This window comes from Anabrus simplex, chromosome 2 (assembly GCF_040414725.1).
Source record: "Anabrus simplex isolate iqAnaSimp1 chromosome 2, ASM4041472v1, whole genome shotgun sequence".
NCBI classification, from domain to species: Eukaryota; Metazoa; Arthropoda; class Insecta; order Orthoptera; family Tettigoniidae; genus Anabrus; species Anabrus simplex.
The window spans coordinates 799,509,112-799,536,320 of record NC_090266.1 but is presented as its reverse complement, the minus strand read 5'-3'; the positions used below and the strand labels follow the sequence as shown (position 1 = coordinate 799,536,320).

General features: G+C 37.4%; 1 protein-coding gene across 1 annotated transcript in view; it reads left to right on the top strand.

The window, feature by feature from the left end:
* The window catches only part of pdm3 (pou domain motif 3), a 568,723-nt gene that overhangs the window by 484,742 nt on the left and 56,772 nt on the right, over positions 1-27,209 (top strand). Inside the window, exons 6-8 of the mRNA XM_067140052.2 lie at positions 582-880; positions 9,145-9,364; positions 14,514-14,694. Coding sequence (XP_066996153.2) covers positions 582-880; positions 9,145-9,364; positions 14,514-14,694 — 700 coding nt within the window. The remainder of the gene's footprint in view (positions 1-581; positions 881-9,144; positions 9,365-14,513; positions 14,695-27,209) is intronic.

Below are 27,209 nucleotides of genomic sequence, written 5' to 3'. Positions count from 1 at the left end.
TGTGGTTTTAATCTTCATATCTACAAGTACTCTATTGTATGGGAGGGGGCTAAGTGACAATTTATATAAATTACCATGAGTGAAACTCTGAAGAGTTAGGTACTCAACTAGTATTGTTAAATTTGAAAATGTTTTGCAACTGAGTATTTAAAATTAGCTAAGTTCTCCTTGTACATTTCATTCCAAGTTCTGTTCATGTGTTTATTAAAAGAGGCCTCAACATGATTCTAACAGTTAATTCTTTCAGCTTATGCTAGTACCTTAGTCAACTGATTGACCAATCATTAGCAATAGAAGCAAAAGTATTGCAAAATTTTTACATTATATTTTAGAGGTTTACTTTAAATTTCAGCTTCTCATGATGCTTATTTGAAGCTACCAATTTCTTGTCTTGTCATATTACCATACTTAATTTTAGTATTAATTTATGATGTGTGTTTTATAACATGATTTGAAATAACTCTCACCAGAATAATATGGATACTTATTCTGCATCATTTAACGAACTGATATAGGTTATAAATATGATTGTAACTCTCCATATTGTGGCTTACTAAGCTAAAATAATTCTTGTTTCATAGTGCCATCACCTGGTCCTGGTCTTGGCTTGAACCATTCGACAGCTACACTACCTCATTTGTTAACTAATGGAGGAGCTGCCCCAACACATCAGCATTTACTTAATGCAATGCAACAGCAGCAGCAGCAACAGCAGCAGCAGCAGCAACAGCAACAACAACAGCAGCAGCAACAACAACCTGTTCCGCCTCCTCCATTAGTTCCAGCACCTCAGCAACTTGTATCTGGTGGCCAACCTGTTGGATCTGTTACGCAATCTCCGAGATCAGCTCATACGCAGCCACACAATCACCATTACCCTGTAAGTGGAAACTTTTACTTGATACTAGTTTAACCTGGCAGGACATGCGCTCTCTGTCGAGATGCAAGGACATGCGATGGGTGAAAATTAACCACAAGCAGAAGTCCTCTTTTACTCTAAAATGTAATTATTGGAAACCATGTAAATGATGATACATTTATGTAGTAAATCAATTTAAACAGGTTTGGAGTAATTATGGCATTGTGCAACTTGTGATAACAAGAATGGATATTGAAATATTCATGTTCTCATAATGATCATGTTTTCATAATGCTTATACTTACACTGGCATCACTCAGTCATTTATTTTCATTTATATTAGACACACATCTTCCGTATCAAAAGAGCCACATATGATACACACCTGTTGGGTATAGAGGGAAGAGCAGAGGGTAAGAGCTGTAGAGGATGTTCAAAGATCAGTCTTGATTACACTTTACTCCTGGTCCATTACTTCCTGTTGCTCATTCACTTGTTCCACACATTCTCCACATACTGGTTTCACATGTTTCTGGCAACCTAGTTTTTCACACATTACCTAACGCATTGTGGCTTTTCTATCCTCTTTATGGTCTCCGCATCTTTCTGCGTGACGCTTCCTTGAGGGCTGTAATTTTCCTTTCCTCAGATTTTTCAGAAAGTTGCTGAACACAACCTTGGGTGTTTGTTGGTGGGGTCAGTATTTTACTTCTTGATGCAAAATGTACCTTTGTGAGATCCAAGGACATTTTCAAACAATTTTAACAGAATGTAGGTTCAGAATTGAGTTGAGATTGTTTGCTTTATACATGACTTTAATTTTTGAAATAGAATACAATTGTCAATTACTAATTCCTATATAGTATATAAACATATTAGGAATGTGCCCTAGGGCCTGATGACCTTAGGTGTTAGGCCCCTTTAAACAGCAAGCATCATCGTCATCATCATCATCATCGGGATTGTGCCTGGTCTCTTTCTTTGACATTGTCAATTTCTCAGTCATCACTAGCCGCAATGTTGCTGTCTTTCTTAGGAGCAACAGATTTACAATTTTGTTCTGCATCATAGAGTGATACTCTTCAGTTTCTGAACTTCAGTTAGGGTGGGCTCTATGAAAACTAGATATAAAATGTTCAAATTTAATTTAGAGCAAGCTTCATTTGAAACATTCCTAAATGAAAATACGCACACATAATATAAAGTACACTCCTCTAATAATAATTACTGCATGTCCGTAGAAATAAAGTTGTGAACAGTAAACAAGAATGGCACTATGAAACTTTGGAGTGCGTGCATTGGTGAAATGTACCCAGTTGATGTCACTCTCACACTAGGAGCGGAACTAACAAAGCCGTGCAGCCAGTTCAAGATCATAACATTTGGAAGGGTTCACTCAAAATGTACTGAGACAGGGGGCCTGAAAAGCTCATTAGAAATAACTGAAATGTATCTACATTTCAATTTTGCCTGGGTAACTTTTACCCATACACGTGTACTTGCAGCATAAGTAGGTACCCATTCTTTGCACTGGGTGGAAAGAGATTAAAGTAGTTTAACTAATTACTTTATGTGCAGTTTTCAGCATAACTCAAGAAACAAAATTAAATTTACATAACCTCTATTTTAAGATTTTCTAAATAAAATCCACCATTTTCAAATTATGAGCAGAAGACCATTTCCTAGGTTATTCAAAATTATGTTGATTAGGGTGAACTCTATCAAAACTATAAAATGTTCAAATTAAATTTAAACTAAGTTTAATTTGAAACATTCATAACTGAAGCAGACTGTTATCTAAATATCAGCAAGAATTCATTTCAGTCCTGCTCTTAGCCCTCCTTCCTCCTTTGAATATTGTAATGTTAATTAGCCCAGCATTTTAGTTAACACAATGGTCAAGTGATACATTACTAAACAAACAAACAAACAAACAAACAAACAAACAAACAAACAAACAAACAAACAAACAAACAAACAAACAAACAAACAAACAAACAAACAAACAAACAAACAAACAAACTATAAGGCAAAATATAAGTTAGATTTCATTACGGTATTTAATTTCTTTCAGTTAGCCATGTAGTTTACCATTTTTTCATAACACAAGTAAACAAACACATACAAAGAGAATTTGAACAAGTGTTCCCCAAGGAAAGACACACAAAGGTTTTTAGTCCTGGTACTGCCAGAAATTTAAGAATGGCAGGAGGGCTGGTATGAGGTTGAAATTGTACATGCAGCTCACCTGCATTGGGGGTGTGCATCAAAAGTGCTGCACCACCACGAGATGAGAACACAAGTTTACATTGTCCGGCTCTATGTATAAATGGTTAGCATGCTGGCCTTTGGCCTAAGAGACCCCAGGTTTTATTCCCGGCCGGGTCGGGGATTTTAACCTTCATTGGTTAATTCCGATGGTTCGGGGGCTGGGTGTGTGTGCCGTCATCTGCATTAGAATTTATGATAGATAGGACCCCATCCTCACAGATGCACATGTTGCCTAAAAGGCATCAGCCCAAAAGACCTGCAATTGGCCTGAAATAATTATTTATAATATACAGAAAAAATATAAATTTTATTTATAGAGATCTTGTAGATAAATATAATTTGAGAATATTTTCCAATTTGTGTTCCACTCAGAGCTTCATTCTTCTCCAATTAAGCAGAAGTAACTTCATTGCACTGAAGGAACACATGGCTGCCTGTAAGGTTCAGGTTTTAGAGTTTTGGCCCTGGGTTTGATTCCTAATTCTGCCAATATTTGCTCCACGAAGAATGGTCTGGCATGAATAGGTCCATCTTGTAGAGTATGTTAGTGGAAAATTGCCTTGTCAAGTGAGTGTCAAAACCTATATCTAAAACTGAAAGTAACAGAACAGTAGTTGGTTACAGTGTATTTATAATTCAAATGAGGATTAATAGTATTTAAACAAAATATACCAACACCAGTAAAAACCCATAAACTTGACATTCATGGGCTCTGAAAAAGAAAAGGGAGAGGTAGCGTGGCCGCATGCTGGCCTTTGGCCTAAGAGACCCCAGGTTTTATTCCCGGCCGGGTCGGGGATTTTAACCTTCATTGGTTAATTCCGATGGTTCGGGGGCTGGGTGTGTGTGCCGTCATCTGCATTAGAATTTATGATAGATAGGACCCCATCCTCACAGATGCACATGTTGCCTAAAAGGCATCAGCCCAAAAGACCTGCAATTGGCCTGAAATAATTATTTATAATATACAGAAAAAATATAAATTTTATTTATAGAGATCTTGTAGATAAATATAATCTGAGAATATTTTCCAATTTGTGTTCCACTCAGAGCTTCATTCTTCTCCAATTAAGCAGAAGTAACTTCATTGCACTGAAGGAACACATGGCTGCCTGTAAGGTTCAGGTTTTAGAGTTTTGGCCCTGGGTTTGATTCCTAATTCTGCCAATATTTGCTCCACGAAGAATGGTCTGGCATGAATAGGTCCATCTTGTAGAGTATGTTAGTGGAAAATTGCCTTGTCAAGTGAGTGTCAAAACCTATATCTAAAACTGAAAGTAACAGAACAGTAGTTGGTTACAGTGTATTTATAATTCAAATGAGGATTAATAGTATTTAAACAAAATATACCAACACCAGTAAAAACCCATAAACTTGACATTCATGGGCTCTGAAAAAGAAAAGGGAGAAATTTACTCTCAATTATTATTGTAAAACATTTACAAGTTTAAAATACACAGACTTTTTTTCTCCATTGAAAAACTGGATTCAGCTATGGCAAGAACATGATGTAACTCAGGAAAGTTCCATTTGGTGACTTATGATGAATATTTCATACTCAATCAAGAACACTGGCGATCGCCTATTATCATTGTAAGCCAGTTGTTACTGGAAATATATCCTTCGAAGCATTCCACCATCCGTATTTCTGAAAATTATTCAAGTTAAGCTCTCTTTAACTTTGTCTCTTATATAAAAAAATTCTAAAACATTTACAAGTTTAAAATACATAGACTTTTTTCTCTCCATTGAAAAACTGGATTCAACTATGGCAGGAACATGATGTAACTCAGGAAAGTTCCATATGATGACTTATGATTAATATTTCATACTCAACTAAGAACACTGGTGATCGCCTATGATCATTGTAAGCCAGTTGTTACTGGAGATATATCCCTCGAAGCATTCCACCATCTGTATTTCTGAAAATTATTTAAGTTAAGATCACTTTAACTTTGTCTCTTATATAAAAAAATTATTTGCATTTTTAATTTTCATATAATTGACATCATACATTACATACTTTAGATGTACAGCTGTAATGAAACTACTAAATTAATCATTGCCATGGTAGACCAACTTATATTTGTGCAGATATGCATCCAAAAATAAACTTTAACATTTCTGTGGATATTGAATGTTTTCAAATCTTCCCAGTATACCATCAAAATATTATGAGTATTATAATATGGTTTCATGTAACTCAGAATGTGTTGTATTATAATCTCCTGTATTTTACCATATGAGAATTATTTTTGTTAGCTTTCCTTTTTAAATGTAAGGTATGATATGACTCTATATTTGACTAATTAAAATCATTGGTGCCAGTCTTCACTCACACATTCCTGACAACTTTTAAAGAAATTTATATTCATTTGAAATAACTCAGTTTCTGTAACTTTTTACGTATTTGCTCTGAGATGTTAAGTACTTCATCAATATATTTGTTATTCCTGAAGTCTTTTGTAGAATTATAAGGTAACAGTACCTATTTTCTATATAAGTTCATATCGACGGAGCACGAGCAATACCTCGTAACACACAATGCTCTTCCTATCCATTATTTTCCTTAAGACTGGTCACGCCTCCCAGCTACACATGGATACGCAGTCCATTAGAACAATGTTCGTTGTAATTATTTTACTATGCCAATATGCAAAGGAAAATGAAACGATATTGTACCGCACTGTAGGAACATATATGATCACGAAGTATTTATGCACTCCTACAGTAACGTGCATTTAAGGTTCATTTTCCTTTACACACTTGCACAGGAAAATGAACACAATGGATGTTGTTCTGATGGACTGCATGGCCATTGGTGACTAGGAGGTGTGAGCAGTCTTAAGGAGTACAATACATCGGAAGAGCATTGTGGGATATGAGGTATTGCTCGTGCACCGTCAATATGGAGATTTGGAGAACATTCTAGTGTTCCTCCAATTTGGTTGAGTTATCCTTCTGTTGGAGCATGACACATCCACTTGGGATTTCTATCGTTTAAGATACTGCCTTTGTAATGTACAGGCCATACTGTAGCTCTGATGATGTCACACAAAGTGGCAAACTGTTTTCTCCATCTGACCCACACAATGCAAGGGCATGATACGCCTGTGCTTTCTAGTTATGAAATATTTCATTGATGCACATGATGCTGTTGATGGTAATTTGTCCGTCGGATGGGGGACGTAAAGTCTTGAGGAGACCCCTTGGTGCTATTCAACAGGAATAGGCTTTGTGCAGGCACTGGGTTTCACCCACTCCCTTCCTGCTATCATATATCACATCATTCATTTAATCTTTTTAACAGCTCTGATGTGGTTGATGCCAAGAATGAATGAATGAATGAATGAATCAATCAATCAATCAATCAATCAATCAATCAATCAATCAAGCAAGCAAGCAAGCAAGCAAGCAATCAAGCAATCAAGCAATCAATCAATCAATCAATCAACCAATCACTCAATCAATCAATCAATCAATCAATCAATCAATCAATCAATCAATCAATCAATCAATCAATCAATACTGATCTGCATTTAGGGGAGTCACCCAGGTGGCAGATTCCCTATCTGTTATTTTCCTAGCCTTTCCTTGAATGATTTCAAAGAAATTGGAAATTTATTGAACATCTCCCTTGGTAAGTTATTCCAATCTCTAACTCCACTTCCTTTAAATGAATATTTGCCCCAATTTGTCTCCTTGAATTCCAACTTTATCTTCATATTGTGATCTTTCTTACTTTTAAAGACACCATTCAGACCTACTCATCTACTAATGTCATTCCACGCCATCTGTCCACTGACAGCTCAGAACAAACCACTTAATACCAATATAGTTGGTCCGTTATTGGACATTATAAATTTTCCAGCTAACTCATTTCTGGTTGCCAGCGTTGTGCCCCAGTGTGCTAAGTTGGGCTCATCAGTTGGTAAATAGCTCACCTACCAAGACACATGGCTATTCCATACAGTGGAGGCTACTACCACTACTACTACTTCTAAACATTTTCATTCCTCCCCTGAAGGGGGAGGCGGGCCTCTTAGACGGTGACGCCGTCTCTCAGCCCGGGAGATTTGTTACGGTGAAGGAGATGTGCGGAGAAGGTGAGGGGGGAGGCGGCCGTGGCCTATACTACGAACTGTCCCGGCATTCGCCTTAGTGCAGGGGAATGGAAAACCACGGAAAACCATTCTCAGGACAGCCGATGGGTGGGACCAGGTGTGAAGTCCGGCACTGTGCTCCAGGCCCATCTACTGAATGCAGAGGTGTAGAGCCACGGTAGAGCCGTGGCCAACTTTCCTCTGCTCAGTTGGCCGGTCAGAGTACAGAGCATATGGGACAACAACCCACTCTGCATCTACCGACCCAGTGGAGGCTACTGCATAGGCTACTTGGTGCCACCAGAAGTGCCAATAAATGCACTATGAGAGACTTTGTCTCATTTCCAAAAATTGATACCTGCCTGGCCATCAGATGATATAGATGTTGATTCCCATAGGAAACCTGAAATATTTGTCCTGAATGAGTAAATTAATAATACCAATATAGTTGGTCCGTTATTGGACGTTATAAATTTTCCAGCTAACTCATTCCTGGTTGCCAGCATTTCACCCCACTGTGCTAAGTTGGGCTCATCAGTTGGTAGATAGCACACCTACCAAGACGCATGGCTAGTGCATGCCATGGAGGCCACTGCCTAGGCTACTTGGAGCCACCGGCTGTGCCAATGTAGTATGAGAGACTTTGTCTCATTTCCAAAAATTGATGCCTGCCTGGCCATCAGATGATATAGACATTGATTCCCATAGGGAACCTGAAATATTTGTCCCGAATGAGTAAATTAATAATACCAATATAGTTGTTCCGTTATTGGACATTATAAATTTTCCAGCTAACTCATTCCTGGTTGCCAGGGTTTCACCCCATTGTGCTAAGTTGGGCTCATCAGTTGGTAAATAGCACACCTACCAAGACGCATGACTAGTGCATACCATGGAGGCCACTGCGTAGGCTACTTGGAGCCACCAGCAGTGAAAATGCACTATGAGAGACTTCATCTCATTTCCAAAAATTGATGACTGCCTGGCCATCAGATGATACAGATGTTGTAGAAGTTCCTTCAGTTTCTCCTTACTTCCACAGCCATTTCTAATTCTATTTCTTTCCAGTCTACACCTCCTTCTTAGTCTCTTTATTTCTCTGTTATAATAAAGTAGGTCTTTACCATTTCTTACCATTTTTAAAGGTAAAAACTTTTTTCACATTCCTCAACAATTGCTTTAAACCCATCCCATCCCAGAGTCACTTACTGAGTCAGCTGTCCTTCCCATATAAACTTATTTGCCATTTGTTAGTCATGCTTCCTCTCATTCACATTACCTTCCCAATTGACATTTGGTAAATTGAGATTGCCTGCTACAATCACATTCCTTTCCATATCATTACCCACATAGCTGATTATCTTATCAAATAATTCTGAATCAGGGTCAGCGCTACTCTTTCCCAGTCTGTACACTCCAAAGACGTTTCTTTAGAAATGAGCCTTATACCTAGAATTTCATATTTGTCATCTTTAACCTTATAATGTACTTGGGCTTTGAAGATGGCATCTAATATTGAACAACTACACTACAGAGGTGGATTCGTAGTTAGTAAATACGTCCTGCACATGGGGTTGGCATCAGGGAGCGCAACTGGCCATAAACCTGTTCACGTTCAAGATATGGATGTTACTGTTTTACGCAGAGCACCAATGGGACATTGATAAAATCCCATAATCTAGAGCAATTTTACACAAAACTGAAGTACATTCTATCATTGTAACATGTATTGTATGTTAATTTTTAATAGGACATTTTCATCGAGTTGTTCTCTCCCTGAAGCCAGTTTAAAGATTTATTGTTTTGGAGCAATATTTATTACAGATAACAAATTATTGGGAGATTTTCTTTTGAGCATTGAAAATACTCAATATATCCTGTTTTTAACATTAATTATATTCTTTTCCACAGGTCATGCCAGAGAAACACCATCAAAATGGTCTACTCAATGGCAGTGATTCATCAATGAACGTCATTAATCGGTTAGCAGCCACAAATTCAGATATAACTATTACTACAAGCCATCAACCACAACCACCACCACCAGCTCAAAACCTCAAGGTTCCACCTATGCACACCTCCAGCAACGGCCGAGGAAGTCCTGGAACCGACTTTCTAGCTGATTCTCCAAGTATGAAACCTCTTATGACATTATTTCTCTGCAGGAGCTTACTGTTTCTATACAATTTCCTCTGGTCAGTCAATATCATATTATACAACTAGCTTATAATAGCATGTATTAAGACCCCAATATGTTTATGAAATGAGCTTAAGTGAATTTCATAATTTTCATACGAGCATCTTGATTAATATTATAGGCAAGATGCATAAGTACATAATTAAATGTCTAAGTTTTGAGTTTTTACAATATATCTCACCGTCTGACTTTATTGAGAGTCGAATGGCGAATATATAGCTTATTTTTTACTATTAAAATAGATGGCAGACATGATATAATTATACTGACCATGAGTAGTCTGAAGAAGATGGACAGCTGCTCTACATTCGGTAGGTGGAGGGGCTGGTCCATACTGTTAGCTGTCCTGAGAATGGTTTTCCATAGTTTTCCATTCTCCTGCACTAAGGGGAACACCAGGACAGTTACCTTTTTTTAGGCCATGGGTGTACCTACCTTAACTTCTCTGCAAATCACATCACAGATACAAATATCCTGGCCTAACAGATGGACTTACTGTCTAGGAAGCCTGCCATACTCTGTCTGGGAATGCAATGAAAACATTAAACAACACACCCCCAATAAAGCACACCAAGTAGAATAGACTTCCACTTAACTGTGGCTTGTTTTACTAGCATTGCAGCTCTTCATTTGGGAGGTGGATGGACTGATGTCCACCGTCGGTTGTCCTGAGAATTGTTTCCCATGGTTTTCCACTCTCCTGCACTAAGACAAATGCCAGAAAGGTCCCTAATTTAGGCAACATGGATATAATTCCCTCAAGCCTGAGAGATGGTGTTACTGTCTAAGAGTCTCGCCATCCCCTTCCCAGGCACAGAATAAATGCTTTTAAACCTCTCACCTAATAAAACATGGAGCAGTGGGGCTTCAACTTAACAACGGTTACAACTTTACCACTCTGCATTCTGGAGGCAGTCGGCTGGTCTCACCATCAGCTGTCCTGAAAATTGTTTTCCATGGTTTCCCATTTTCCTCACTAAAGCAAAGGCTGGGACAGGTCGTCTAATAGGCCATGGTCACTCCCTTCTCACTGTTCTCTGCACCTCAAATCACCACATCACATGTCCTGACTTGAGAGAGGGCATTCCCCTCTCAGTGGCCTGCCTTACCCAGAGGGTAAGGAATGAAAGTTAAAAAGAAACCACCCAAGCAGTGTGGCTCTGAAGCCATGCTCTGCATTCAGGAGGTGATGCGTTAAGCCCCATTCTCAGCTGTCCTATGAATGTTTTTTTGTGGTTTTCCATTCTGACTTCAGGCTACTGCCAGGATATTTCCTATTATAGGCCGTAGAAAATCGCTGCACCTCAAGTTATACCACCACACATCTTTTGGACAGAGGACCCTCCAATTTATTGAATAAAATTCATACATAGAATTCAGAAAAGAAATAAGGGAAGGTAATTATAATTATGGTCAAGCAAAGGCAGTTGTATGCATTTTGCTTGTAATGATAGTTAAGACGCTCATATGAAAATTATTATACTCACACTCGTTTCATAAACATACTTGCATCTTAATAAATGCCATTATAGGCTCATATCATAATATACCATTATTTGATTTATATAAAAAGTAAAGTTTCCAAATTCGACTTACATCTCATTACAGCAAATACAGCAAATACTCTTCGAGTTGTATTAGGCACATTGTTTTGTATAAGCAATCAGAAAAGGTATTGTTTGAGGTGATATTATTTACAATTTATTCAGTTAAATAAAGTTCTTAACCTTAGGTCTATTTCTATTCAGCTAACTTAGAAACCAAAGACAAAATAACTTTCAAAAACTTCTATCATTGAGGATTGCCTACACCTTCACATGCATTGCTGCTAGTTCACAAGCAACAGAAGTATTTTATCTTTGAACCCTACTTAAACCTACTGAATTGATGTATTATGCTTATATCGAAAAAAGAAAATGATGGGCACGGACAGAATTTTGTTAAAATAATAAAGGAAAGCATAGTCAACTAAATCAAATGAAAACACTGCAGACTGTCTGCACATGAGTGAGACCTGTGAGAAACTAGTTATGGCCATGGGGTGGACAGTGGTGTAAGGGGTGGGAATAGCAGAGATGTCATTGACCTTGGGATTCCCAATTTTGCTGCATGCATGAGCTGTTTGTTGACATTGTTTGCTTGGCTCTCTCATAATAATAGTTAATCCTTAATAGTTATCAAAGTGTTAAACAGTTTTCCTTAGTTTGTCTATTGTCTTTTTCTATCTTTTAAAAATACAAAAGATATTGTAATATATTTATTGTCATTATCAGTGCAAGAAGAAGAGATAAAGGCTTCCTAGGGCTCTTTAGTGACCCCAGTTCCCTGTACAATTGCTCTTCTGCCCCCACCCCAAACTACCATCCCGATAGAAGCCCTGGTTTTATCAGCACCACGTCAAGAATATTCTTCTTTCTAGTTGTTTCAATTACTTCCTGATTCAGCTGTCCTTTCTAGATTAACACATTTACCATTTGTTGGTCATGCTTTCTAGCATTCATATTACCTTCCCTGTTATCATTTGATACACTGAGATCACTCGCTGTGCTCATGTTCCTCTCTGTGTCATTCCCCACAAAACTGATCACTTATCAAATATTCCATGTCAATGTTAGCATCAGCATCACCCCTTCCATCACCCCCAAAGCATCAAGTTGCTTGTTATCTTTAGAGATGAGCCTTATATTTATAATTTCATGTTTTTCATCCTTAACTTTCTCATAGCATATAAATACTTTTTTCACCAGTATGAATACTCCCTCTCCTGTCAATTCTATCTAGTATCTATAATAAACACTGCAGTTCCAGGATAAAATTTCTACATCGATAATATCACTTCTCAGCTGTGATTTGTCTCCTATTACAATATCTGGTAAATATCTATTAAATTACTTAATTCTATTCTTTGCTTTACAGTGCTTTTACAGCTTAACAATAACAACTGGATTTCATCCTTACTTGAATTCCAGCTCCCTCTACTCTCATCACTGCTTGCTTATCCACCATGTTTCCCTGAAATTCTCCATGAAATCCATTGAAACAAACCCCCTAACTTATACATACTCATGGTTTTCAAGTGAATGCCATCTGAGCGATCCCTGTCTCCTACTGGCTCATTAGGATTTGCAAAACCGAGCGAGTAGCCTTACGGTTTGGGGTCACGCAGCTGTCAGATTGCATTCGGGAGATAGTGGGTTCGAAACCTACTGTCAGCAACCCTGATGATGGTTCTTCAGGGTTTCCCATTTTCACACCAGGGAATTTCTGTGGCTGTACCTTAATTAAGGCCATGGTTGCCTCCTTCCCACTCCTAGCCCTTTCCCCTCTCATTGTCACTATAAGACCTATGTGTACCGGGCAAATTTGCCATGTGGTTAGGGGCGCGCGACTGTGAGCTTGCATCCGGGAGATAGTGGGTTTGAATTCCACTCTCGGCAGCCCCAAAGATGATTTTCCATGGTTTTCCATTTTCACACCAGACAAATGCCGGGGCTGTATCTTAATTAAGGCCACAGCTGCATCCTTCGAACTCGTAGGCCTTTCCTATCTGTGTTGGCGCGACTTAAAGCCACTAGCAAAAAAGAAAAAAGACCTATGTGTGTCAGTGCAACATAAAGAAAAAATAAGGATCTACAAATCTCACTCCCAGTTTCCCACATACTCCACTCCATAGTTTCATTCAAATCCCTTGTCACCTTCCATTATATCCCCTACGCAGCATCCCACTGATAACAATCTCCACTCCCTTAAACTACTCCTTTACTGTATAACAAGATTGCGCACATCCCCACATTCCTTATGCCCTCTTATTATAAACATCTTATGCTATAGTGCACTTTGGTACACATATAAATGACCAATATGCAAAAAAAAAAGTGAGAAAAGAAAAAAGTTTGTACCACTTAACATACAGAATAGTTACAGTATAGGAGAAATTTTCTGACACTATAAAATTAGCTATTTAACATATGGAAAGATAAATGTTTATACAAGGAATTGAAATATACTTCTTAAAATGGATGTTTTTGAGTAGGTTAATGAATAACCTTGAATACAAGTGTATGGTAATCAGTATTAATTGTTATAACTAATTGCAAACAGGCTAGTGGTTACATAAAACGAAGTGAATGCCACTACAGAAAATGTCTGTGCCAGAGTATTCTAGATTTTGTTTTGTTTTACATGATGGAATGAGACTTGGTCTTTAAAAATTTTATGATAAGAGGTATGGAATTAAACAAGGCCACAGAGCTAGTTGTAGATGGAGAATTGTGGGGTTGTTTAATTCACAGAGGCTTGCAGACTGAATTAAGGGCATGATAGTCTATAATAATAATAATAATAATAATAATAATAATAATAATAATAATAATAATAATAATAATAATAAAAAGAAGAAGTAGAATTGTATGGCCTCAGTTACTGTGTGCAGACATTTTAATATGATACCATCTGGCTGTCTGCTCATCGTTTTTGACATTGTTTTACTCTAACCTTACTAGATGGCAGAGTAAACTGAATATCCCATGGGCATTTGTGGCTGAGCTTCTGTGAATTTTCTCAGATAAACACCACATGTGTTCCCAGAGATCTTCTATATTCCGACATGATATGACATGGAGAGTCTGGTGGAATGTTATTCTACCCTTCAAAAATCTGATTACCTCTACCAGATCTGAACCCACAATCTTATGATCCGGAGGCTGACACTCTACTGCTGATCCACACAGGCAGCCATAATAGTCTATAATAATAAAGCCTTCATTCTTTGGTTGCTTAGATTACCTCAATTTTAAAAAAATGGTCATGGGAAACTATGTCAGATAGAAGTAACTATCATCATGTAAATAATGTCTAGCAAAGTACTGGCCACATTCCTTTCAATCCATAAATTAAAATAAGAAAAAAGAAAAGCATTCACTGCCATCTTCCCTGATATTAACTTCTTGTCCTTAAATCAAAGGGGTATATATAAAGACCCCCTAAAAATTCATATTTTTGTGATTTTCCATTATTTAGGTCTGTATTAACTGTTGCAACTTAATTAGACAAACTATGATATTACATGTTTTATTGCTTTCAGATCAACCTACAATTAATCAGACTAGCGGTAACGTGGTGGATGGGATTAACCTTGATGAAATAAAAGAATTCGCCAAAGCATTCAAACTGCGACGCTTATCTCTCGGATTGACTCAGACTCAAGTGGGGCAGGCACTTAGCATCACTGAGGGACCAGCTTACAGCCAGAGTGCTATATGCAGGTATAGTGAAGATTCTTTATACTATTTTAATTTATAATTTTCAATGTTAAATTAGTTTGCTTTGAGCTAGAGCTAGACAGCAGATCCTACAGTCACATTCTTCCGTAGCCAAATTATTTTCTTGTCTTCTTATTCTAATTAATAGGCAAGGGACAAAATTCACTAACAAGGAAACCCTTACATATGTAAGTCTCCAATCTGATTGAGATTTGGTACAATGACTTTAGTAGGAATGCTTTATTCAGCCATATAAAAATTAGAAGCCCTGTCATACATTTAGCTCCTGTTTTGGGCTGTCAAAGTTTGCTCATTAAGCACTGCATAGACAGGAGTTAGAGGCCGGAAGGAGGTAGAGGCGGGGCGGTTGGCCAGTCCATATGTCATGCTCTCACTCGTTCTCTCCAACACACATTACTTCCCCACTTCTGCCTGTTTCCCACTACTCACTCCTGTCTGCGCAGTGCATAAATGAGCAAACTTTGACACCCCAAAACAGGTGCTAAATATACAACTCGGCATCCAATTTTGGTATGGCCGAAGTCGTATGACTGAAGTCGTACCAAATCTCAGTCAGATCGGATACTTACAGTTCGAAGGGTTTCCTTGGAAGTTCAGTTTGATACAATAATATTTCATGGATGTTTCAAAGTAAGCCTAAAATTTGCAATTAATTCAGGGCATCTCACAAATTTACATGGTTATTCAATTCCAGTTACACTGGAGGGGGTAGCAGTAATAAATGGTACATTGTTCTAAACAGGTTATGAGAGCTTGGTGACAAATTTAACACATTAATAATGTAACATATATCCACACTGAGACAATAATCAATAGCAGTAACTGAATACCCAGTTATGGGAGTCACTAAATAGATCTGAATGCTCATTTAATTGAATGGCTCCAGCACTAGATAGTGAGAAAGTGGGGGTATGGTTTAGGCTACATGACAGCAGATTGTGGACTTCAGAGTGATATACCATACGGTCTTTTAAGAATTGTGGAAGTTACTCATCAATGGTTTTACATGTATATTCTTCAAGGGAGACGTAGTTTCCAGTTGTGGCAACATTCTCTTTAAATTCATGTAAATGAAGTAGCATTTGTTTTTCTAAAGCACACCAAGACAAAAATTAATTAATTTGTTTCCTGAGTATTAGGAAGGGGGTTGATGGACTCTAAAAATTGCTGAAAGTAGGCAGGGAAATTGGCACCCAAAGATAAAAAATAGGCACTTGTATAGACAGACATGGATTACTTTTCTTTTGGAGTAGTTGGATAGTTTAAGCCAGAAAAGTGAAACCTCATGTAGACTTACCTATATTATCATTACATTCAATATAGCAACCTTTCTCTGTCACAGAAGTCATAGCACCAGCACCAAGGATCAAAAAAGTAATTTAAGAGGTATGCCAGCAGAAAACAAAGATGTAGAGTTATTTTAACTGGAGAGATAAATTGACTAATTGGCCTCATACTTAGCTGACTTCATAAATAAAGAAAATAACACAGACAGTGTGCCAAGACAAAACCATTATGGTGCATGTGTCTCAGCTGTGATGATTAACAAATACTAGAAATCAAGCCTACATTTGTGACAAGGAACAGAGTGGATGACTAAGGCAAAATATTCCTTGAATTTTTCTTAATGTGACTCAAATGTCTGAGCGAAAGCCGTAAACCTTGGGAAAGAGGGGTCAGTTTGCTGAAATAAAAATATTCTGAAATTGATGTTCCAGATGTATGTAGGTACTGGTATTTGTAAAAAAATAAGTGCTCGATCCCAAATATATTTTAAAGCAAAATAAAACTATTGTAAATAGCACTCCAAAACAAAAACCTCATAAAATATGCAAAAGAACCAAGATGGCATGTTTTAGACTAGCAGAGTAAACAGGCAATAGGGCAAAATCCTCAGCCTGCAAATTATAGATTCATTAATCATTTACAGTCTGGGGAAAGTTGTTGCCGTGAACAGATGAACTTGGTTTCTAACGGTGTCCAGATACCGGACAGCTGTTACAGATTGTTGTACTGTAATAATGTGCTCTGGAGTGTCCGATGAAAACATCGCCCAGACCATCACATTTCCTCTACTGGCCTGTCTCTGCCCAACAGTCCAGCCAGTTGCTATAGCCTCTAACAGTATTCAGTGTACACACACTTGGCTGTCAATGTGATGAACTAGGAATCTTGATTCATAGGACCAATTAACCTTCTTCCAAACATCCAGAGTCCAGTGTCAATGATGTTGTGCCCACCTTATACACTGCTATAGGTGGATTGCAGTCACAATTTGGGTATGACTGGATCACTCTGCAGTTGCATGCACAACAGTGAACTGGTCACTATTATTGTATTTCTGGATTATTTCTCAAACTATGGCTCTGCAGTCCTAGAAACAATACATGACAGACTTTGCTGGCCTCTGGCATCAGTGAGCCCATGTTGACACAAGCTGGGTGTCATGTTGTAATTTGCCCAATATTACACAACTCTTGAATAGAATAGAATATATTTAATTATCATCTACAGAGTGTCCCAATTGTTTATTGTTAGTTAGTACTTATTTTTATACCAAAGGACAAATTCATCATAAGAGAAGTGAAGAGAATCGTCAATGATACAAAAGAAGATGTTCATGAAAATATGATGAGGCCCAGTGAATGTGAATGTACTCTACAAAAAAGGTAATATAACAGTGCTGCCTTTATCACAGTGACATGACTCCAGTGGATCTCCAAGCAAAGAAAATAACAGTGAAATAGATTTTGATTTGTTGTTGAAATTCCTGAACACCCATCAGAGGCAAGCAAAATTTTAGGAACATGACTGGTTTACTTATAAGACTGAAACAAAAGGATTTGGTTGCACGGTGTGAGTAAGTGCTAATGGAAATTTAGATGCTCAAATCAGAAAGATTATATTTATCAAATAAGCAGTGTTCATACAATGTGGTGACAGTGACATGAAAATGCACCGGGCAATAAGGAAAAATCTTCAATCACAAAAATTCCTACTCTCATGGTCAGTGTGTAATGATTATTGATCAGACCAACAAACAGGTCCTTGAAAATGCAACCACTAAACAAAAAAGTGTATATTGAGTTTTTTGTACAGTGTATAATTTTTCAAAGCTTGGTAGACCATTTTCTAATCAACCACACTGGATTGACAAGCAAGGATCAAATCATCTAGATATGTGCTAACCCCACATTCCAAAAATGCAGCTGCTGTCATTACTAATCTCATTGTTGAAGAAATAAGAAAAACAGTTGTTAAATAAATTGCTGCTGCTTGTTGTTTTAAGGGGCCTAACATCGAAGACTGCACAATAACATATACAGTATATGCAAGATTTTGTATTTAGGTTCGTGCAAGGGGAAATAGTGGGTCCTTTTCTATTCACAAATAATTTTTCAATACCTTTAGATAATAACTGTGAATCTTAGGTTGTATGCATGAGAAATGATAATAATAATAAGGTGTGATTTGATTAAATCTGATGTTTTTCTTTCAAGAACAATGCATGTTATTCTATTTTATTACATTATATAATTTTCAAGCACAGTCTGTTGTTAAATGTTTTCTTTTTAAGGTATTTTCTAATTTTATTAACAATGCATTAGTTTCAACAGACTGAAAAACTTCAAAAAAATATATACCGTATCTTTTTTTTTCACTTCCGTCACTGATTATGGGTACCGTATACATGTGTTCCTTGGTTGCTCCTGTATGCCAATAAGAATGTGGAAATGAGTTTCCTAAGAAGGGAAATTTACATATATTTTCTTAAGATATGGAGAGGATACTTGTGAATGGAAATATACCCAGTAGACTATTAAATTAAGAAGTGTAACTCCAGCCTCCCAGGATAATCAATTAAGTGATATAATGGGAATTTCTTGCAAGTTAGGCTAGCACAGAAGAAAGAAGAACAGAGAAATAAAACAAAATCTGTAGACCAAGTCCTCAGCCATTGGTGCTAGTCCTTATCTCTGTTATTTGCCTATATAAAATGTTAAATACATGTTGATAAAAACCTCTTAAGACTAGAAATTGGCAGCCAGTTTCTTCTCTTTCTTTGAAACATATAGAAATTGCATTGTCTATGATCATTATCAAATGATTTACACTGCCGCTCAAACGTTTTTGATCACCTGTGCACAAAACTAGATACTTTATTTCAATGTACAAACACGTCATAAAAACTAAATAGATCAACAATGTTCTTGCTCTATCATTTAGTAGAATACAATATGGTTCATATTTTAGCCTCTTCAGAGTATCCACCCTTTGCCCTCCGAACAGCTGCACAAACTCTTGGCATTCTGGAAATTAGATTTTGTAGTGTTTGTGTAGAGATTGCAGTCCAACAGCTTTGTAAATTATTCCATAGCTCTTCAACATTAGTTGACCTCAGTTTTCGGACCTCCCTGTCAAGTTCATCCAATAACAGTTAAATGGGATTTAAGTCTGGTGACTGACTAGGCCAAATCATATTTTTCAGTTCCCCACATTTCTCTTTTCTATTGACGCAATTTAGAAGAATGTTTGGGGTCATTGTCCTGCTGCAGAACAAACCCACGACCAATTAGCCTCTTGCCAGATGTAACTGCATTGTTGATCAGTATCCTGTGATATACTTCCTTCTTTAATGTTCCATTAATTCGCACTACATCACCGACTTTATCACCCACAAAACATCCCCACGCCATAACTGACCCTTCACCATGCTTCACCGTAGGTGTCACACACTGACTCTTCATATGTTCTCCACAAAGTCAATGAACAAACATTCAACGATGGCTCCCAAATACTTCAAACTTTGATTCATCCGTGAATAACACCTTGGACCATTGCTGCACACTCCAGTTTTTATGTTGCTGTGCCCATTGCATTCTTTTCACCTTATTTTATGTCTGTAATGAAGGTTTTTTGACTGCTATGCACCCCTTTAAACCTCGTTCATGAAGACGGCATTGCACTGTTGAGACAGAGATTGGAGCAGCTCGCATATTATTGACTTTCTTGCAAATTTCAGGTGCCGTACGAGTCCTCTGATGTTTACTCTGTACACATATGAACTGATCTTTCCTGTACGATGTTACATGGGGTCTTCCAGATTGCAAAACACTTGCATTGGCACCGGTTTGCTTGAGCCGCTGCAATGTATACGCCACTGTAGATTGGGCTACGCCAACTTTTGTTGCTATTGTCCTACTAGAGTACCCTTCGTGATGCAGAGCTAAAATTACACCACGTTTTTCAGTTCCAATCTCCTGCTTCCATCCCATTTGGAGGTAATATGGTATGCACCTGATCAGATACACAAACACACTGCTAGCGACACACAGTGTACTGAAAACTAATGCAAACTGCTTGCCACACAGACAGCTGAAGGAATGAGGACACGTCTTGGGTAAAGACATGTCAGTGTTGTTGTTACTCATCAACGACCCTCCATGTGGAGAACCGGTCAAATACACAACAGATCATTCTGTCTTTACATGTCTATGCTTGTTTTATTATCAGAACAGGGCTATGATAGATTATTTAAAACTACATCTCTGTTTTAACCACAAATCCATAGTTGTGATAGGTGATCGAAAACTTTTGACCAGTAGTGTATTATTGCTGACTTCTCTTCAGATAGTCTCAGATTAGTTCCCAGCTGTGCATGTGATATATTGCTGAACATGAGAATCTGACGGAGCTACCAGTACCAAACACCAAAAAACTTCAGCTACATAAAGAAAAAGTACACCACTGACAAAAAGATTCACAAGAGCCTGATGCCTCTCACTGAAGACTGCTTACCTGAAACTCAGTGTGGATTTTGAACCAACTGCAGCACAACAGATATGATTTTCTTGCTAGACAAATACAGGAAAACAGAACAACAGCTCCCTCTGTACATGGCATTCATAGATCTTGCCAAAGCCTTTGATTCAGTTAAAAGAGATGCCCTGTGGAAGATCCTAGCAAGGATAGGCTGTCCTCAGAAGTACATGAATGTTCTTAGATTGCTGCATGATAATATGAAGGGCATGGCTCTTGTCACCAATAACCCTGCAGAAAATTTTGAAATCACAGCAGGTGTGAAGCAAGGTTGTGTGATAGCTCCCACTCTGTTCTCAATATTTGTTGGGACTATACTTCATCTTGTTGATGGGAAACCACTAAAAGGCATAGAAATTGAATACAGGACTGATGGAGGTTTATTCATCTCAGTAGACTACGAGCCAAGACCAATAAATCCAATACATCCATCACTGATGACAATGTTGTTCTTGCAAACTCAGTTTTACAAGACAATCTTAAATGCATCTGATGAAGCGTATACAAGTATTGGTCTAAGCCTTAACATCCAGAAGACTCAGATCCTTCACCAGCCTGTACCCAACTCCACTTTTAGCAAGGCTTTAACTGACATGATGGATTGTGTGATTCCTTACTTTATGGAGAGCTTCAACATTGGGGTAGAAGCCAAGGACAAGGGGCAATGTTTCAACCTCAGCATGGCAGTGCTGAGAATAGTTATTGTTCAAGATTTCTATCTGGCACAGATTGTACTGCTGCCACTTTGCACGTAATTCTTATTCTGCTTTCCCACTCCGAGTTGGATAGTCCATTGTGGGGTGACAGATCTATTTGTTGCTAGGCATGTACTCCTGTTAAATGATAATTGGAATTTTTAAGATATTACTTATTACCTCCTGCAATAATATACTACATCAATGTGAATGGTTCGATTGGTTAAAATGGTTTATAAGCCTTAAATCAAAGGTTTGCTCTCAATTAAAGTCAATAGCAGTTAAAAACAAGTTAGTGGGAGAGTCTTAATATGGAAATTTACTGGTAATTTAAGAAATTCAGGAGCCATTGACCTTCAATGTTAGGACTCTTAAAACAACAAGGATCATCATCATCATCAGTTAAGAAACTCATGAAAAAGCATTTTCTGGATTCTCAAGTAATCCAGAATTTTGTGAGCTACTGTTGAAAAATGTAGGCCTTGTATTGTAAGAAATGTAGAAAATTTGGTCTGTTGTTTTAAAGCATGAACTATGCTGTATGTCTTATCTAGAGAAAACTATCAAGCAAAGTTTACATTGCATTGTTAGAGCTTTAAAGAAATTCTTCTGCATTTTCATGTAGGTGGTAAAAGCTATGTTCTTCTGTTGTATGTTTGTAAATTTTCTATACTGAACAGAATTGTATTAAGTACTGTGGACAAAAAAATTAGTTGCTCCCTCAAGAAAGTGCCTGTACCAGGTAACACTGTGTTTGGCTTGGATAACCACCTAGATCTAGTAAGAAAGAGACTCCATGAGGTTTTTGCAGGTATGTTACGTTGAAGAGAATCCACCTACTCATGAGGAAACCCTATAATTCCAGTAAGTATGGGAATAGCAAAGTCTGTGTTCAGTGGGACTCTGTAATCTAGGGATTCTTTGGGCCTGACCATGTGTAACAGAGTGCCCGAAGCAGTTGTCATCTTCGATAGTGAGGTTGTCCTAAGCATAGTCAGCATGAAGATGTTGGATAAATGGCAACACCTGGTCATGGAGAATGATCTGATCCATTATCACAGTCGCCTGAATGAGTGGACCCATGTCGTGGTATTAAAATCACCCCACACCATCACAGACCCACTTCTTGCTTGAACTACACCCACCCAACACTGTGGATGAAATTCTCCTTTGGGCAAATTACAAATGGCAAATTAATAGCTCATCAGGCTAACTACATCTTTTGAATTCACTACATCCCAGTGTCTGTTTTTGAGCCCATTGAAACTTTATGCACCACTGTGGACAGTAGCCTCTTGTGTGGTACTGGACTCCAAATGTTCATTGTATGCAGTTCTCTTCTCAGTGTTGATGCAGAAATTGATTTGAATGGACCTGCATTCACAGAGGGCAGCAATTCCTACCAGGTTTGAGACCAGTTTTCATTGGCAAGATGTGAGACTTGTCTACAGTCTCTCTGGATTAGGAAATCTTTGCAACTACAGTTCTGTATTTCTTAACCATGTGTGATATACAGTTCCTTGTAGGCACATTGGACAGTCTCCATTGATACACAAACATACTGGGCAACATCATACACTGTGTACTCATGTGCACACCCAAACATGTTAGCCCATTTTAACCAGTCTGTTACATCCTTGCATCGACCCATCTTAATGTACTGACTGGCACACTCACGTTGGTTTACCGTCATGGGCATATGTCAGCAGTGAGGAGACATATGGCCATGTGATACCAGTGCAATGACATCTATATCAACATAAAGGGACCACTGTACATTTTTGAGGGCTTGATAAATTTTTGTTCAGCAAGCTTATAACATCTTGTAAAAGGAAGAAGGAATGGTAGGAAAACAAGTGCTGATAAGTGGAAGAGTGTAGATGACATGTATAATGGGAGAAATACCCATAACAGTTTTTTTGTGATAGATACTACAGTAGTTCATTGAGCTGTGAGGCAAAATATCATCAGGTCAGTAGGTGTATTCTAAAGTTTCCTGTATATTTGTGATGATGCCACTGAAACCTCATTTCATTAAAACTTAGAGATAAAAGAATGTGTTTTAATCACATAGATTTATAAAATAACAGATGCAGTTTTTCATATTAAAATAAGATCTTCCATATGCTGTCATTTGTAACATTCGTCATGACTGGCAGCTTATGTACAATAGACATTCTTCAAGGTCATCTAATCTCTCAGAATTTAAAGTGTATTCTTTTCACAGATTATACCTATTTTAAAATCATAAATAATGGTGTCATAGATGATGATGGAGCTGAAAAATTACATCAGACATAGAATGTGTGTGTTTCTGTGTAATTCATGGAATAAGTATAGACTATTATGCTTTATGTACAGCTGAGGATTGAAAGGGTCATGTTCAATGTTCCATGTATTTTCAATAAATATGTTGTTTGCTTAGTTCCTTTGGAATGAACATATTTCTATAATTTCTTTCATTCTACCATCATACTACTGTATCCTTTCTCTTCTTCAGAATTATTACTCTGAATGGAAGTTTGAATTATACATATTTGTGACAATATATATTTAGTCTGTGTATTTTTAATACCCATGTCTTTCCATTTACCAGCTTCATCATTGGGCATGGAGACAGGGAAAGACATAGGACTAATGGCTCAGAACACATGAAAGTCATATAAATGTTATGTATTAGTTTTTCTAGTCTATTGGTATTAAATTGAGTTTTAAGAAACTTAAAACCACCAATGATTGGCTCATTATATATCTGACTTATACATTTCATGAGGTATACATATCCTCACTTTGTTTCAGAAATGTAAAATGTAAAATGAAGGAAGAAATACCATATCTCTCAATTGGAAACTATGCTGTTTCCTAGTTAGAAGTTCATTTTACCAAATAATTATTGTTATACATATCAATCCATCAACACAGTCTTGTAATGAAATTGGATTTCCTTTTTATTCTCGAGAGGTTATATGTACATTAAACCTTTTCTTCATACTCAGTAAAATTGATAAGAAGTAACAGGTTATTCCAGGCTTCATCAATTTAAAAAATTTGCACTTTTCATCTTTGCATTCTGCTCACTAGGTATTATGACAAAAACTGTCTGTCTCAACTTGAAATGCTGGAGGTACCAAAGAGGTGATGTCCCATTATTGAAAGAAGTTAGATAGAAACAAACTTCCTCTTTTATAATTCAGGCTACAGTCTACATTCACCAGTAACATATTTAATATTGCATACTAAAAACTTTACATCTGGAAATTTTAGGAACTACCCCATTTTTTATAATGAAGTTTATAAACAATATGGTCTAACACAAATGAATTTGGTTACTTATCATAGTTGAATATTATGAAACAAAAGGACAACCAGAAAATAAAACAATGTAAACCATCCCTAGGAAGTGCCTTTCTGTTATTACAACAAAGATCCATAGTGCATCCAGTCTTTAGTATGGTACTTCATCTTCTTATTTTAATCAAGATCCTGTCAAAGGGCCTCCATTTCAGTCTTCAACAATTCTGTATGTGGCTAAACTATCACCTGATAATGTTGTTTAACTGCCTTGTGCTTTACTCTTATGTATGACTCTCTAAAATGTTGGTGGGTCTTTAAGGGGGGGTGACCCAGATTAACAAAGGGAAAAAATAGGTTAATATTCATTCGGTTGTTAAATATGCTACAATTGTTGTTGACAATTGCTGCACATATCCCAGTATTGGCATGCTTCCTGGCAACCAGAAGCAACATCAAAAATGTCAGAATTTTAATAATTTTAATACTTTAAATTAAAATATTCAAAATTTCCCGCCTTTTTAACAGTATATCACTGTTTCCCTTATAAATTCCAAGTTTATAAGAATTTTTGTACTTTTCCTTTTTTAAAGTGTGTATCAAAACTCCAGCTACAAAATGAACCTCAATCATTAACATAGACTGTGATTTGGATTTTTTGTCGCGTTTTTATTCCGAGCACCAGAAAATATTAATAGCTTTTTAAATAAAAATGTTATATAAAATTGAATTTAAATCCTATTGATCTGAATGAGGTATACATTGTAGTACAACATTATGGTAGGAAACTCTGAAAAAATCAATAATTATCCGTGAATCAGTAAGAGAGCTATGAAGGAAACCGTGATATATTGTTAAAAGGGTGGGAAATTTTGAACATTTTATTTTAAAATGTAATAATTAGAATTTTGACATTATTGAAGTGGCTTCTGATTGCTCTGAAGCATGCCAATCCTGGGGTATGTGCAGCATTTGTCAACAACATTTGTAGCATATATAACAATCGAATGAATATTGGCCTATTTTCCCCGTGTTGAGCTAAGTCTCCCCCCCTTAAAGGACCAACATATTTTGCAAAACTCTCTCTGAAAGAGTGTCTGCATTCTCCTAATGGTATCATGACAGCAGAACTTGGAGATCATTTTAGTTAAAAATTACATCATCCTGTATATATAGTTGGAGTAAATATTGGTTTCCACTAGCATGAATGCTCTGTGATGCAAATTTGGTTGGCTATCGAACAGTGGTTTTTACTACTTGTTTAATGTCCCACTAATTCATCAAAGGTTTTAAGTGATGGGAGGATGGGAAAGGGAAGGTAGTGACCAAGGCCTTAATTAAGGTACAGCCCGAGGATTTGCCTGGTATGAAAATGGGAAAGCATTGAAAACCATCTTCAGGGCTGCCGACAGTGGGATTTCAACACACTCTCTCCCGAATGAAAGCTCGCAGCTGTGCAACCCCAACTGCACAGCCAACTTGCTTGGAACGGTGGTGTTAAACCACTTCAATGCATATAAATACTGACCTATAATACACATGCTTTTAGTGTTGAATGATCAAGAAGAAAGTGCACATATTTTTTGACATAAAAGAAACATGTATAATGGACAAGTATGTGCACATTTCACAAGTGGTCAATTGTCTCTGCTATAGGACATTTTATTTATTGAGCAAATATTGAACAAAGTTCATTTTTTCTATTCTTCTGTTCAGTGAAAATTAAAACCTACAACCTGTTTCCAGTCATTGACCGGGTCAGGAATGAAATAAATGAATCATATATAGGCTATTAGTACGATGGGGTCGCCACTCCCAAAGTGATTTTATTAATGATTGATAGATGCTATGAAATGAGAATGGAGAGTGTTGCTGGAATGAAAGATGACAGGGAAAACCAGAGTACCGGTACCTGGAGAAAAACCTGTCCCGCCTCCGCTTTGTCCAGCACAAATCTCACATGGAGTGACCAGGATTTGAACCATGGTATCCAGCGGTGAGAGGCCGATGCGTTGCCACCTGAGCCACGGAGGCTCTCTTTCTGTTCAGTATGTTACTTTATTTAAACAATATATTTTCTACTCAAATTTTGTACTGAAATCGTAGATATTTTGATTAGCATAGTACTCAGTACTGGTGCAGGTAGAGTTGAGTTTGAAAATAAAATATGAGAAAAGGGTTTTGCCCTCTCCAACTTTCTGCAGTAATAGGGGCATGCTGACAGTGCATCTTCCAGAATATTCCTACTACTGAATCCAATCTGTCTCAGAGTATTACTTACCATATTTACTTGCATATCAGCCACATCCCTAAATTTTTATTGAAATATTCACATACATACATTTTTGTGCCGACTAAGAGCTGCACATCCAATTTGTGGGCTAGCTGCAAGAATGTGCATCTGCTTTAATGAACAGAAAGGCCAACTGCTGTGCACAGTCTGGACTCAATCACTGTGGGGCTTGTTAGTTAATATTTGTAATGGGGAAATTAACAGTTAACCAGTACATGGGTTCATTCAAGCTAAAATTCGCGAAGTTCCAGGAAGTAAGTGATAACAGAGCAGCGGGTCATGAGTTTTCTGTTCAGAAAACACAAGTGAGGGATTGGAAAAAGTAGCAAGTGGAATTAAGCAACACTAGATCATCCAGGCATGGATTTCATGGCCCAAAACAGGGCAAGTTCCTGAAT